At 37.9% G+C, this 14,102-nt stretch overlaps 1 protein-coding gene across 2 annotated transcripts in view; it reads left to right on the top strand.

Annotated features, from left to right (window-relative positions):
- ITGA2 (integrin subunit alpha 2) overlaps positions 1–14,102 on the top strand; it is a 110,394-nt gene that overhangs the window by 28,905 nt on the left and 67,387 nt on the right. For both annotated transcript variants that reach the window (XM_047871110.1, XM_047871101.1), the window contains exon 2: positions 4,196–4,313. In XM_047871110.1, the coding sequence (XP_047727066.1) occupies positions 4,210–4,313 (104 nt within the window). In that variant the 5' untranslated portion in view covers positions 4,196–4,209. The remainder of the gene's footprint in view (positions 1–4,195; positions 4,314–14,102) is intronic.

Genomic DNA, 14,102 nt, shown 5'->3' with positions numbered 1-14,102 from the left:
GATAATTTCAGATAACTAGTGCTGTGATAGTGGTGTATTGATGGAGTAGGATGTTGCTGCTAGACAGAGGAGTCAGGGGAAGTCTCTATGAAGAGAGCAGAGACCTGTTTGAGCAAAGACCTAAATAGTAAATAGGTTAGATGCTGAGCTGGGAAGAAAATTCCCAACATAGATTGCTGAGTTGGGAAGAAAATGTTGTAGACAGTGGGTCAAGCAGCTGCAAAGGCCATAATGCAGAATGAGCTGCTTGTGCTCAAAGGACAGAAGGAAAGCCAGAGTGGCTGGAACATAGTGAGCAAAGAGGGTGGTGAAAGTGAAGCCAGTTACACAAGGTCAGATCATGAATGACCTTTGAAACCATGGTATGAAAACTGGATTTTATTGTCAGTGCACTGATAAGACATTGGGATATTTCTATAACAAAACAAACAAGAATATACGATAGGAAAAATACAGTCTCTTCAACCAGTGTTGGGAAAACTGGATAGCAACATGCAAAAGAATGAAACTAGATCATTTTCTTACATCATACGCAAAAACAAACTCAAAATGGATTAAAGACCTAAATGTGAGACCTGAAGCCATAAAATTCCTAGAAGAAAACATAAGCAATAATTTCTTTGACATCGCTGTAGAAACATTTTTATAGATAAATTTTATAGATATAGATATATCCAATAAAGGGTTAATATATAAAATATATGAAGAACTTATACAACTCAACACCAAAAAATTTGTAGATAGATCTCTTCTAGCAAGGGAAACAAAAGCAAATTAAACTATTGGGACTTTATCAAAATAAAAAGCTTCTGCATACTGAATGAAACCATCCACAAAACAAAAAGACAGCCCACTGAATAGGAGAAGATATTTGCAAATGATATATCCAATAAAGGGTTAATATCCAAAATATATTAAGAACTTATACAACTCAACACCAAAAAAAAAGTCCAATTAAAAATGGGCAGAAGACATGAACAAACATTTCTCCAAAGAAGACATCCAGATGGTCAAGAGACACCTGAAAAGATTATCAACATCGCTAAACATCAGAGAAACACAAGTCAAAACCACAATAAGATATCACCTCACACCTGTTAGAATGGCGTAAATAAATTGAAAAAAAAAAAACAAGTAAAAACAAGTCTTGGCATAGATGTAGAGAAGAAGGAACCCTCATGCACTGTTGGTGGGAATGTAATTTGGTGCAGCCACTGTGGAAAACAGTATGGAGGTTCCTCAAAAACTTAAAAATATGGTTACCTTATGATCCAGTAACTCCACTACTGGTGTTTACCCAAAGAATACAAAAACACGGGGCGCCTGGGTGGCATAGTCGGTTAAGCGTCCGACTTCAGCCAGGTCACGATCTCGCCGTCCGTGAGTTCGAGCCCCGCGTCGGACTCTGGGCTGATGGCTCAGAGCCTGGAGCCTGTTTCTGATTCTGTGTCTCCCTCTCTCTCTGCCCCTCCCCTGCTCATGCTCTGTCTCTCTCTGTCCCAAAAATAAATAAACGTTGAAAAAAAAAATTAAAAAAAAAAAGAATACAAAAACACTAATTTAAAAAGACATATGTACCCCAACGTTTACTGCAGTATTATTTGCAATAGCCAAGATATGGAAGCCATCCAAGTGCCCATCAGTAGATGAATGGATAAAGAAGGTGTGTGTGTGTGTTTGTGTGTGTGTGTGTGTGTGTGTGTGTGTGTGTGTGTGTGTAAAATATTGCTGTGGAATATTATTCAGCCATAAAAAAGAATGAAATCTTGCCATTTGAAACAACATGGAGGGACCCAGAGGGTATAATGCTAAGTGAAAAAGATCAGTCAGAGAAAGACAAATACCATATGATTTTGCTCATATGTGGAATTGAAATAATAAAACAAACAAAGAGAAAAAGAGACAAACAGAAAAACAGACTCCTAAACACAGAGAACAAACTGGTGGCTGCCAAATGGGAAGTAGGCAAGGTGGGCAAGGGGATGGGTGAACTAGATACAAAAGATTAAAAGTATACTTATCATGATGAGCCATGAGTGATGTGTATAATTGTTGAATCATTATACTGTACACCTGAAACTAATATAACATGTGTTAACTATACTTGAGAATTAATTAATTAGTTAATAAAAGACACTGGGGTATTTTAAGTAGAGAGATGGAATGATCTGTGTTTTTGAACAATATTTTACATATGTGTGTGTATATACATATATGTATATTTAATATCCAAATGTAGGTATACATATGTATATATGTGTGTATATACATAAATTGAAATTTAGCTGCTAAATGATAAAATGAATTCCAGTGTGATTTCATGTCATTACCTGATCTGCTGAAGTCTAATCAAATAGGTCTAATTAATTAAAAGGAGTCATTATGGTCATATGTGGTCTTTCCAGCATTAGACATTTGATATCATTTCCTGAAGCTTCTACTAGTATGTTAGAGCATTGGTAACATATTTAAATAGTGTTTATCGCATTCTGCACAGTAGGGTGAAGATAAACACCAGGATTGTTGATTGAAGACCCCAGTATTCTATGTCTATTCCAGCTCCCTCCTTAGTTTCCTATGTTATTTTCTTTTGCATTGTATTTCCTGAAAAATAAAAAGGAGCAGTGGTGCATATGAGAAATAGATGTTAAAGAGAAAATCTGCAAATGTAGAGCTGTGTAGGTTTTGCTGCAGAGTATTTCAAAATTATTATTTGTCCTCTTCCTGGCAGACTGTCTTTTTAAGAAATAATAGGCTGAGCTCTCTTGAATGAACTAGAGATGGTAGAATGGCTTTGGCACGTAGAGAAGCACGTTAATTACTTTAAGTTCCCAAAGCTTTATCACTGACCTCATAGTTCCTTTGGCGCACTCTGCTCTCAGGAGTGCGCAGGCACAGTGGAATAGCAAGCCCTTTTCCTCCAACCTTCCAGTGGCTGTAACAATAGATTGATGAAATACTGCATACTTTCAATGCTGTCCAGAAAGTGGGATATTCTTTCATGAAAACACATATTAGTAGAACTTGGATGTCAGTTTTAAAGAGCCCACTCTGCCTTCGGTGTCTGCAAAAATAAACAGATCTCAAACAGGATGAGGCATACTCCCCTTCCCACAGACAGTGTTAATATCCACACATCCTTCTATCTTCAGAGTGAAGGATGGACAGCTATCAACCGTACTCTTTCCCCTCATTCCCTTTCCATCACAAACAATGTTTTTCAAAAAAAAAAAAAGTCTAGCAAGGCTTTATCCTATCAGGGTCTTTGTTGTTTTTGAAAATGATTATCGTTTCTTGGGCATTCAGAAAGAAGCATCGAAAGCCAAAACTACTTTTGACAGTTCTCACTGGAATAAAAGAGATAGGACACCATTCTCTACATTTTCATCCTCAAAAATGATCTCTTACGAAAGAAAATGATACAATTTTCAAGGGGCCGTGATTTTTCCTCCTTCTCTGAGGTAATCAGCAGTGCTTTTCCAACAGACATTTCATACAAAGTCCGTGTCAAAAGCTTCTTGGGGATTCAAGAGAAAAAGTAGATAGCCTTCAGCCCTTTGAACAGCTTAGAGTTATTTAAAAGTCCCTAGAGGTAATATGTGGTTTAAGAATTCAAACTGTTGAATCAGACAGCCCTGTGTTCAGATCCTGCCCTCACCCTTATTTCTTTCCATGTGTGAGACACACTTCTCTTCAGGAACCTTAGAAATTCCTGCAAAACAAATATAATATTAACAATCATATTCTAGGGTTGCCATGAGGATGAATGGGGTACTTAATCATGTATATAAAGTATTTAGCATGGGTGGCACCTGGGTGGCTCAGTCAGTTAAGCATCCAACTTCAGCTCAGGTCATGATCTCACAGTTCATGAGTTCGAGCCCCACGGCAGGCTCTGTGCTGACAGCCTGGAGCCTGCTTTGGATTCTGGCTCTCCCACTCTCTCTGCCCCTCCCTGATCGTGCTCTGTCTCTTTCTCTGTCTCTCAAAAATAAATAAAACATTAAAATTTTTTTAGCATGGTATCAGAACCCCAAATAAGTACTGGTAAACACTAATAGTGTTCTTGGTAAACACTAATAAGGAAAACAATTATTACATAAAACAGGTTTTTTTAAGTGGTCTTTGAGAATTGTATTACAAAACTATATTCACAAATTGTAAATATGGACTATGTTTTCATTTTTCTTAATAGGCATTTTAAATTGTATGGCATACAATGTTGGTCTCCTAGAAGCAAAGATATTTTCCGGTCCTTCAAGTGAGCAGTTTGGCTATGCTGTGCAGCAGTTTATAAATTCAAAAGGCAACTGGTAAGAATATTCTCTCTATGGTTTCAATACAAATACTAAATAAATTTAATGTTTGGCTCCAACTGCTTGTTCAAATTGGTACATGAATATATTATTAATGGATATCTTCAAATATCCTTAAATGAAAGATCTTTCCTTGAGAGTTGATAACTTTCAGATTGATAATTAATGAGATGGTGTAATGGTACTTTTTAAAAACCTAGATGGAAAACTTTCCCTAACTATTCCATAGTAAATTCATAATAGCAGTTCCCTTTCTCTAGTGCATTTGCATTGTTCATTTTTGCCTAAAAGTGTTCCCAATTTTTAATGCTATGTAATGGTTACATTTAAACCATGGTTACATTTATATCAACTACTTTCAAGGATATGGAAATATATGTCCCCCCCCCCCCCATTGCTGGTTTAAGTTTCCCTTTAAAATAATGAAAATCAATGCAGGGGAAATTAGACGATTCTGAAAGTTGTCTTTAGGTAGAAGAACTTTAGCTCCTCCCTTGCCAGTCTTGATGTCCACTGGTCACAAGAGTCCTGCCTTTAGAACCTTATCTTCCTGTTGCCGCAGAAGGTTTCAGACTTACCCTGGATCTTCCAATCTGGATCCTTTAGAGTTCTTTTCAACGACTGAATGGCTATTTTGGCTTATCAAATAAGAGCTATAATTAATAATCTTTTTTCTGTGTGAGCTTAAGTTCGATGCTCAAAAAATTGAATTCTAAGAAACATTTAGAATCCAAATTATTCATGTTTTGGAGCATGCCTATTTGTGTGATAGGGAAAGAAAATGAAATTATCACTCGAGAGGGTACTGTCTCAAAAGACATCTTGGAGGAAGTGAATCATGAGTCTTAAGGGGGTCTTAAGGGGAGGAGATGAATAGTCAGGACAAAAGCATTAACTAATATGAGGAGACTTGGAAAGCAACGTATGTTGTAGTTTGTCAGTCATCCCAAAGGATAATAACGGTCTGGTTGAAAACCCAAAGAGTAGCAATTATTATCATTTGGGATATGAGAGCGCATCTCTAACAGTTATCTTATTATGCTTTGATAACCATATACTGTGGTTAAAGGCTAGACAGATGTTATAGTTGGTATAGTATGACCTTGGAATCTGGCAGATGAATTTGCTGATGACCCGCAATTTTACATATCTAGCCCCGATTCTTCCCTGAGCTGCGGACACACATAACAAACATCACTACATTAATGCCTAGTAGACATACCAGGCTTAACATATCAAACATAAACAAATATCTGATTGTCTGCACCAGCTGATGAGACCAAAAATCCTGACTCCTCTCTTTCTGTCACCACCTCATATCTCATCCATTAACCAGTCCTACTGATGCCACAACCAAAATACATGTGATAACAGACCATGGGTTTCCCCCATCATCCCTGCAGTCCTTTCTCAAAGCCAACATGAGCCCTTGCGGGTACTGCGGCAACTGCTTCTCAGCCCACCTGCTGCTTCCCTTCTCACCCCTCAGGGAAGCCTTGTGAACTGTCAAGTACATGATTCAAATAATGTCACTGCCGAGATTAAAACCCTCTGTGGCTTCCTATTGCAATCAGATGACATTAAAATTCCTTAAAGGATCTTCCTTGACCTGGTCTCAGTCTGCCTGTCCTGTCTCACATTTTACCCCCTCACCCTTAAGCCCTATGAATTCTGTCCTTTGTCTGTCCCTTGAACACACTAAGCTCATCACTGCTTCAAAGCTTCTGAACATGCTTTTTTCCTGGAAGGATCAGTCTTCCCAAGATCTTCACTTGGCTGGTGGGTTCTCATTTTTCAGTCTCCGCTCAAATGTCTCCTCTTTATAGAGACCTTTCAGAGCACGACTACATACATGAGCACTTCAGCTCACCTCCCAGCCACTCTCCCACCTTCCATGCAGATTTCTTTTCTGTATAGTAGTTATTGCTATCTGAAATCACCTTTACATGTTTATACTCCCATTGTCTCTCTTCTGCCCTGTCTCTGAGTATAGGCACATTGTTTTTGTTCAATGGCGTGTCCAGAACCCAGAGTGCTATTTGGCACCAAGTAGGGGATCAATAATTGTTTGCTGAATGACTGAATGAAAGTCCCATTTCCAAATTATTCACTTTAGGTACTCTACAAAGTGAACCATAGTAATTTGACTTAGGTCTGAACTGAACGAGACCTTCGGGGGGACTCTGATGTTCTGCTTCATAAGTATGACCTTGCTGAGGACAATCGCCATCAAGCTTGAGGTTGTTCTTTTTAAGTGAAAGTTTTTCTGGGACAAGACAAATCTGAGAGAAAGAGACACTATCAGCAGTAGATGCTATTAGAGACAATAAGCTTATGAAGGATTGGAAGGTAACTCAACCACTGGCCCACTACAGGTTGGAAGCTGAACAAGACCAACAGGGAAAAAATGTTGACAGGAATCTAGCAGGCAGAGTCCTGGGAAAGTGAGAAGCAGCCATACCCCCTTTCTCCCTCCACGATTCTCTCTGAGCATACAAAACATTGTTAAAAGACAAGTGTATTAGCAACTTATGGTGAGATTCTGGTGCTGATAGGGTTATGTCCAGACCAAAGACACTAAACATTCCTAAATCCTACCATGGCCTTCTCATGACATTCCTGAGATATATATAAACACAGGACAATGGCTATTGGGAAACAAGGCACCACTCTATTATTGGCTCAGCTGGTGCTTTTAACTCCAGTGTAGAGCTTTTTGGGAATAAGTAACGGTAGGCTTATCAAGACCTTACTTCCCTCAAGCCTGTCTGAAACCAGCTGGTAAGAGCGTATCCCAGTGCACAAAAAGAAAAGAAGGGAGAGTGCCTGTATCACCTGAGAAGCTAAACCCCGTTGCAGTGCAAAGCTGGAAGGAAAGAGAACAAAAGCTGGCCTGCCATGCCAGTCTGTCCTTCCACTGTTCCGGCCTTGTTGAAGCAGAGAAGCAGAAGAGGCCAAGTTGTGGACATGATCTGCTAATCCACCACAGGGTTGACACTGCGTGAAGTGCCAAGTAGAGAACATCAGAATTACCTTTAACGAGTGTGGAGTAGAGCCATGGAGAAAGACTGATATGCAGAGCGGGCAGCCATGAGTAATGCCAGAGACGTAATAAGGGCCAACCCCATATGGTTAATAATGTTGGTGTTCTTTCAGTGCCACTGATAGTGTTAACTTACTATTAAGAGCTCGTTTTCTCCTCCCGAAGCCTGAGACACTTGAGGGCAAGATTTGCTCCTGGCCTCTCTCTCATCAGCCTGTCACAGGGGGCAGGGCTGTCACAGGATCCATGTGGTGGTGTTTCCCACTCTAGTGCCCGAGTGGCCCATGGTTAGGACAAGCACCCTCACAGCACTCAGGCTCAAGGAAAATAATACGAAACTTGGAATCCAGAATTGCCTATTTGTTTTGACGATTGGCACAGTGCCCTTCTCCACTCCTAATTTATGACAACTGCACAGACATTATGGAAGTAGCAGATGTGGAAAGGACTGTTTAAATATTAACTTGCCTCCTGATACTAGTCAAGTTAACTTTGGGCACAGAAAGTGGGATTACTGTGAATTCCTTTAATAACTGGGAGTCTTTTTCTCCTAGACTTATATAACACACACACACACACACACAAAACACACACACATACACACATACATCCCTTTATTTTCTTTACTCTCTTCCTGCTTGTTCTGAAGCTGCTGTTTGGGTAGTTTCTCCTCCGCTTTCCTTGACTTTCTTTACAATCTGTATTGTTGAGCCCCATCTCTGTCTCTCAGCCCTTTTCTTCCTTCTGACAACTCACATAAGGCTCTAGTCTGAATTTTCTTAAATCACACTCCTTGTTTTTCAAATACAACCTCAGCTTCCACATGGCTCATGTTCCTAGGAATTTATAGGCATATTTTACATTGGGATGTACAAGATCTTAACAAAATGGTCTTGATGCTTTTCTAGTTTTATTTATTATACTTTTACTACACTGTGGCTTTTTCTCTAGAAATAGTGGTCATGTGGCTTTGAAAATTCTAGAGCTTTTTGAACAGTCTCAAAAAGGCTGGATTGTTTGACAAGCAAGATTACCTCCCAAGCAGAGCAAGGGAGCACCCCTGTGTCTGGAAGTAAAGCTGTGGTCTGCTGTCCCTTCAGTGGCACATTGAGGCCCTCATCATACACACAGGATGTTTAAATGTGGATGATGCAATTTTTATCAGAAGCAATTATACAAAGGATTTAGATATGTTTAAAATCATTTCCTGGAAGCTTGTGGTGATATGCACTGTCTCTGTCTAATCTGAAGGCCTGTCACATGAACAGTCTGAGCTCATTTTATGACTCAAAAATCTTAGAACCCTACAGCCATTTGTGTAACGAGAACTGTCTGGGAATGAAGGGGTATTTCCAGTGGGAGAGATGTATTCTCTTGTGTCAGCAAGGACTAGTACGTGCTTGTTCCTTAAGAAAAGAAATATAATGAACATGTGCCATGGCCAATAAAAAACTCCATTTATGTATGAACTTATAGTTCTAACATTATAATTAAGAAAAATATTAATAAAGCTCTATGTGTGTTATAAGTACATGGATAATGCTTGTCTATAAGACATATGGGAGAGGATTTCAGATAAGTAATAAGAAACATTCAATTCTATAACAGATATCAAAGATTATGCTGTATGTATGTTGGTAATAACAGTACTTGGTATTTACTGGTATTTACAGTATTGAAAAGTACTGAGTACTCTTTCTTTGCCAGACACATAATACAGTCGCTCTGAAAGATTTGTAAAATTATTACTCCATTTACAAATGAGGGGACTGGGGCTTAGAAAGGCTAGGTAGTTTGCCTGAGACTACAGAGCTAAAAAGTAATGTGCATATGGTAGTAATGCAAAGCAGAGATAAGATGTTCCAAGCATACATATTTTTGTAAGTATGTAAGGAGGAGAGTGGCAGGAGGTAATCAGCACTTATAAAAAATTATTTAATTATAATTGTCAAAAAAACTTTATAAAGTAAGATGAACTTCATTTAGTACTTTGAATTAAAATTTCTGTTACAAAATGTGTTGCCTCAATAGAGATGACAGTTACCACCTATCTTTTCATTCTCTCATGCACAGGGCTTTTACATATAAGTCAGGAGCCAGAGCGCAAGGGTTTTACCCTCAGCTTCCCCACCACTAGCTGGCTGACTTTGAAAAAGTCACATGCCCTCTCTGGAGCACAAAGAGAGGGCCATCGCTACCAAACCAGAATGTTTTGAGCACCTCGTGAGAGAATAAAAGTAAAGCACTTCACTGGTGAAATAAAACCTGTATGTTAGTTTTAAAAAAAAAGTGAAGTACTTCAAAAAATAAACCACTGTAGGAATAAACCAACCAAAGAGGTAAAAGACCTATACTCTGAAAATTATAAAACAATGATAAAATAAGTTGAAAATGACAACGAAATGGTATGGCATTCCATTCTCATGGATTGGAAGAATATTGTTAAAATGTCTATACTTCCCAAAGCAATCTACACATTTAATGCAATACCTATCAGAATACCAATAGCATTTTTCACAGAACAAAAAATCCTAAAATTTGTATGGAACCACAAAGACCTCAAATAGCCAAAACAATCTTAAAAAAGAAAAGCAAAGCTGGAGGCATCATAATTCCAGACTTTAAGTTATATTACAAAGCTGTAGTAATCAAAACAGTATGGTACTGGCATAAAAATAGACACGTAGATCAATGGAACAGAAACGAAAACCCAGAAATAAACCCACAACTATATGGTCAATTAATCTTCAATAAAGTAGGAAAAAGATAGTCTCTTCAATAAATGGTGTTTGGAAAACTGGACAGCAGCATGCAAAAGAAAGAAACTTTCTTACCCCATACACAAAAATAAATTCAAAGTGGATTAAAGACCTAAATTCAAGACCTAAAGCCATAAGAATGTGTGAAGAGAACACACACAGTAACTTCTTGACATCAGCCATAGTAACATCTTTATAGATATGTCTCCTGAGGCCAGAGAAATAAAATCAAAAATAAACTATTGGGATTTATCAAAATAAAAAGCTTCTGCATAGTGAAGGAAACAATAAAAAAAAAAAACCTAAAAGGTAACCTATGGAATGGGGAAAGATATTTGCAAATGACATATTCCATAAAGGGTTTGTTTGCAAAATATATAAAGAATTTATAAAACTCAACACCCAAAAAACAAGTCAACTAAAAAATGTACATAAGACATGAACAGACAGTTCCCCCAAAGACGTACAGATGGCAACATACACATGAGAAGATGTTCATCGTCACTTACCATCAGGGAAATACAAATCAAAACTACAATGAGATACTACCTCAAACCTGTCAGAATAGCTAAACACAACACAAGAAACAACAGATGTTGGCAAGGATGTGGAGAAAGGGGAACTTTCTTGCACCGTTGGTGGGAATGAAAACTGGTACAGCCATTGTGGAAAACAGTATAGAGATTCCTCAAAAAGTTAAAAATACAACTACCCTATGATCCAGCAATCACACTACTTTGAGTATTTACCCAAATAATACAAAAACACAAATTCAAAGGGATGTATGCACCCTATGTTTATTGCAGCATTATTTACAATAGCCATGATATAGAAGCAGCCCAAGTGTCCATCTATTGATGAATGTGTAAAGAAGATGTGGTATGTAAACACAATGGAATAGTATTCAGTCATAGAAAGAATGAAACCTTGCCATTTATAACAACATGGATGGAGTGCAGTGCTAAGTGAAATAACTCAGAGAAAGGCAAATACCGTAAGATTTTACCCATTGAGGAATTTAAGAAACTAAACAAAGGGGGAAAGAGAGAGAGAAAACTAGTCTTAACTATAGAGAACAAACTGATGGTTATCAGAGGGGAGGTGGGTGGAGGATGTGGTTAAATAGAGTGATGAAGGAGTGCACTTTTTGCAATGAGCTCCAGGTGTTGTATGGAAATGTTGAATCACTATATTGTACACCTAAAACTAATATTACATTGTATGTTAACTAACTGGAATCAAAATAAAACCTTGGGGCTCCTGAGTGGCTCAGTTGGCTAAGCGTCTGACTCTTGGTTTCGGCACAGATCACGATCTCATGGTTCTGTGAGTTCAAGCCCCACATCTGGCTCCATGCTGACAGTGCAGAGCCTGCTTGGGATTCTCCGTCTCCCTCTCTCTCTGCCTCCCACCCCCCCTCCCCGCTCGCACTGTCTCTCTTTCTCAAAATAAATAAATAAACTTTAAAAAATAAAACAAAACCTTAAAAAACATAAATAAACTATGTCCACTGTTTAAAAAAAAATAAATTATGTCCACTGTAAAACACAAAACAAAAACAAAAACTAAACCACTATGCATATGTGAGTTACTCTCCTCAGCACTGTGTAAAAATACATAGGAAGAAAATCAGGATTTTTAGTAACAAGTTTTTCCCTACCTCTCTCCACTGCCTGTTTCTCAACCATTTCTCATCTGTCATCAATTAACTTCCATGCATATTGGATTAGCTTCAGTCCATTTCTTCTTCTTCTTGGCCAAGAATGCTATTCTGATCCCTTTTCCAAAATAATCATGTCTTTGTCTTTCATTGTGGCCTTTAAATATTAGCCAATATCATCCTTTATGTCTTTTTCCAAAGATAAAATTCTCCTGCCATTAGGTTAGCCTGGCAGGGCCATTTAACATGCTTACTTTGTTTATTCACAGGGTTTGCTTTTAGTTTAAACCCATGACGTATATATTCCTTTTTGTTCTTCCATTCCATGTTAATTTCACTAACCTGTGACTTACTCTAATTTTTGTTTCTGGAAAGGCATAAGAAGTCTGACTGTAATAGTCTTACACTTTTAAGTTTAAAAATTTATTGTCAATATTTTTATAAATAATTATGGTATTGCCATATAATTAAGCCATCACTCAATACGACTAATATGGATGTGCAAAATGGCATGTCTCTTGTCAACAAGGACCTTCTCTAGGGGCAGAATAAATAGGGAACCAAGTACCTTTTAGAACCCCATGGGCCACCCTGGTGTTGATCCACATATATTTGTTACACCATAATTGTTCATTTCTTTTCCATTTTAAAATAATCTTTATGGCTAGACTTTTTCCATAGTTGGTGTTACTTATCATAAATAAAAATCTATAGTAGAAAAGCCATTTTAAATATCCCTGCTCTGACTTGCTTCTCCCTTCCCCCACTCTGGACACAAATTTGTGCATATACCTACAAACAAACACACATACACACCCATCTTTTGTGACTTGCACAGGGGTTGGATCTGCTGCTCTCAAATATCTGGAGACCTGCAGTGATCTGGGAAAATTCTCCACGCCTCACTAGCTTGGCTTATAATTTAAAGCTATCCTCTATGTTAATGCCTGAATGTCTGTTCCTGGAACAAAGTTCATTTACAAAGGTGAATGGGGCTTACACATGCACACCTTCCTGGTGGCCAGTTGTCTGAAACTTTTCCATCAGTCTAGCCCCATCTGACAAGGGATTTAGGGAATACTAAGTGGCACAGGTTGGAACTGTTTGTTAATTTGTTTATAGCCAATAGGATGGGCAGACAATGAGTATCTCTTCTCTGGGAGACTTCTAAACAGAACTTACTATGATAGAAAGAATCAGGGGTTTGGAATGAAAGCACACAGGTGCAGCTCTAGACTTTGTTTCCAAGTAGACACTGAGACTTGGTTTTTCATAGGAAAACAGGAATAGTTGTAACACTTGACTTCTCTGGGAATTTACAAGCATCAAAGGAGACAATGTACATAAAACGTACTTTATAAACTGTAAAGCAGTTCATAAATGTTGCTTTTCCAAATTTTCTCATTCATAAAACAACCATCTGCCAAAGAACCTTGTTTGAAAGGTACTATCTCATGGGCTTTGATTTATAAAAATATGGTGGTCTTAAGACCATTCCTTTCCTTCCAAGAATGTGGAATTTATGTCATCACAAGGCTTTAAATTTAAAATATCAGCTTTTGATTTTAACTTTAGGAAAACCTCATGTTGGATGAGTCAATGTAACAGAATCAGCTTTTATTGACTCATTTGTTTCCAGTGCAAAAGCTAATTTCTAGGCTTCTTATGAAACAGAATAGGCTTAAGATGTTTTAGCAATAATGAGGTTGGTGGACTTCACCTTAGGGAACTGAGAGACCTTGAGGGTTTAGCCATCCCACTATTTAAGGAAGCAATCTGGCAGCCAACGGAGTCTGAAGTAGCATAATAAAGTTTAGAAACTAAAATTTCCTTTTAACACATGCCAAAGGGTTTAACTATTAAATTTATAACAACAGCATTTCCCAGCCAGGAGCTAAAAATGAACTCTCTCTTTACCTGTCTTCCTCCTTCCTAGAGATTTGAAGTCTTCCCCTTTCTATCATAAAACTCCTTTTGCATTACAAGCAGGAAGCAACTAGCTATATAGAACTCACCAGACCCCTTGTGTTGTCAGTGGCTTAAAACTAAACCACACAAGGAATAATATTTATGTTTATATGGTGTGTATTCATAGACTTTGAAATTTCTGACATTAATATATTGTGTACAATAGGCTTCTAATCCTAAGTAAATATCCCCCTTGGATGTCTGATAGACATCTCAAACTTAAAATACCTCATACTGAACTCTTAAGCTCACCTTATCTCAAAATCTTGCTCTAGTGATAGTAGCCCCCTTATCCAAGCATGACTAATTAGTTCCTTTTAGTTTCTTAGCAGAGAAACCCAGAATCATCCTTGATT

The sequence above is a fragment of the Prionailurus viverrinus genome, chromosome A1 (genome assembly GCF_022837055.1).
Source record: "Prionailurus viverrinus isolate Anna chromosome A1, UM_Priviv_1.0, whole genome shotgun sequence".
NCBI lineage: Eukaryota > Metazoa > Chordata > Mammalia > Carnivora > Felidae > Prionailurus > Prionailurus viverrinus.
This window is presented reverse-complemented; position numbering and strand designations above follow the sequence as displayed.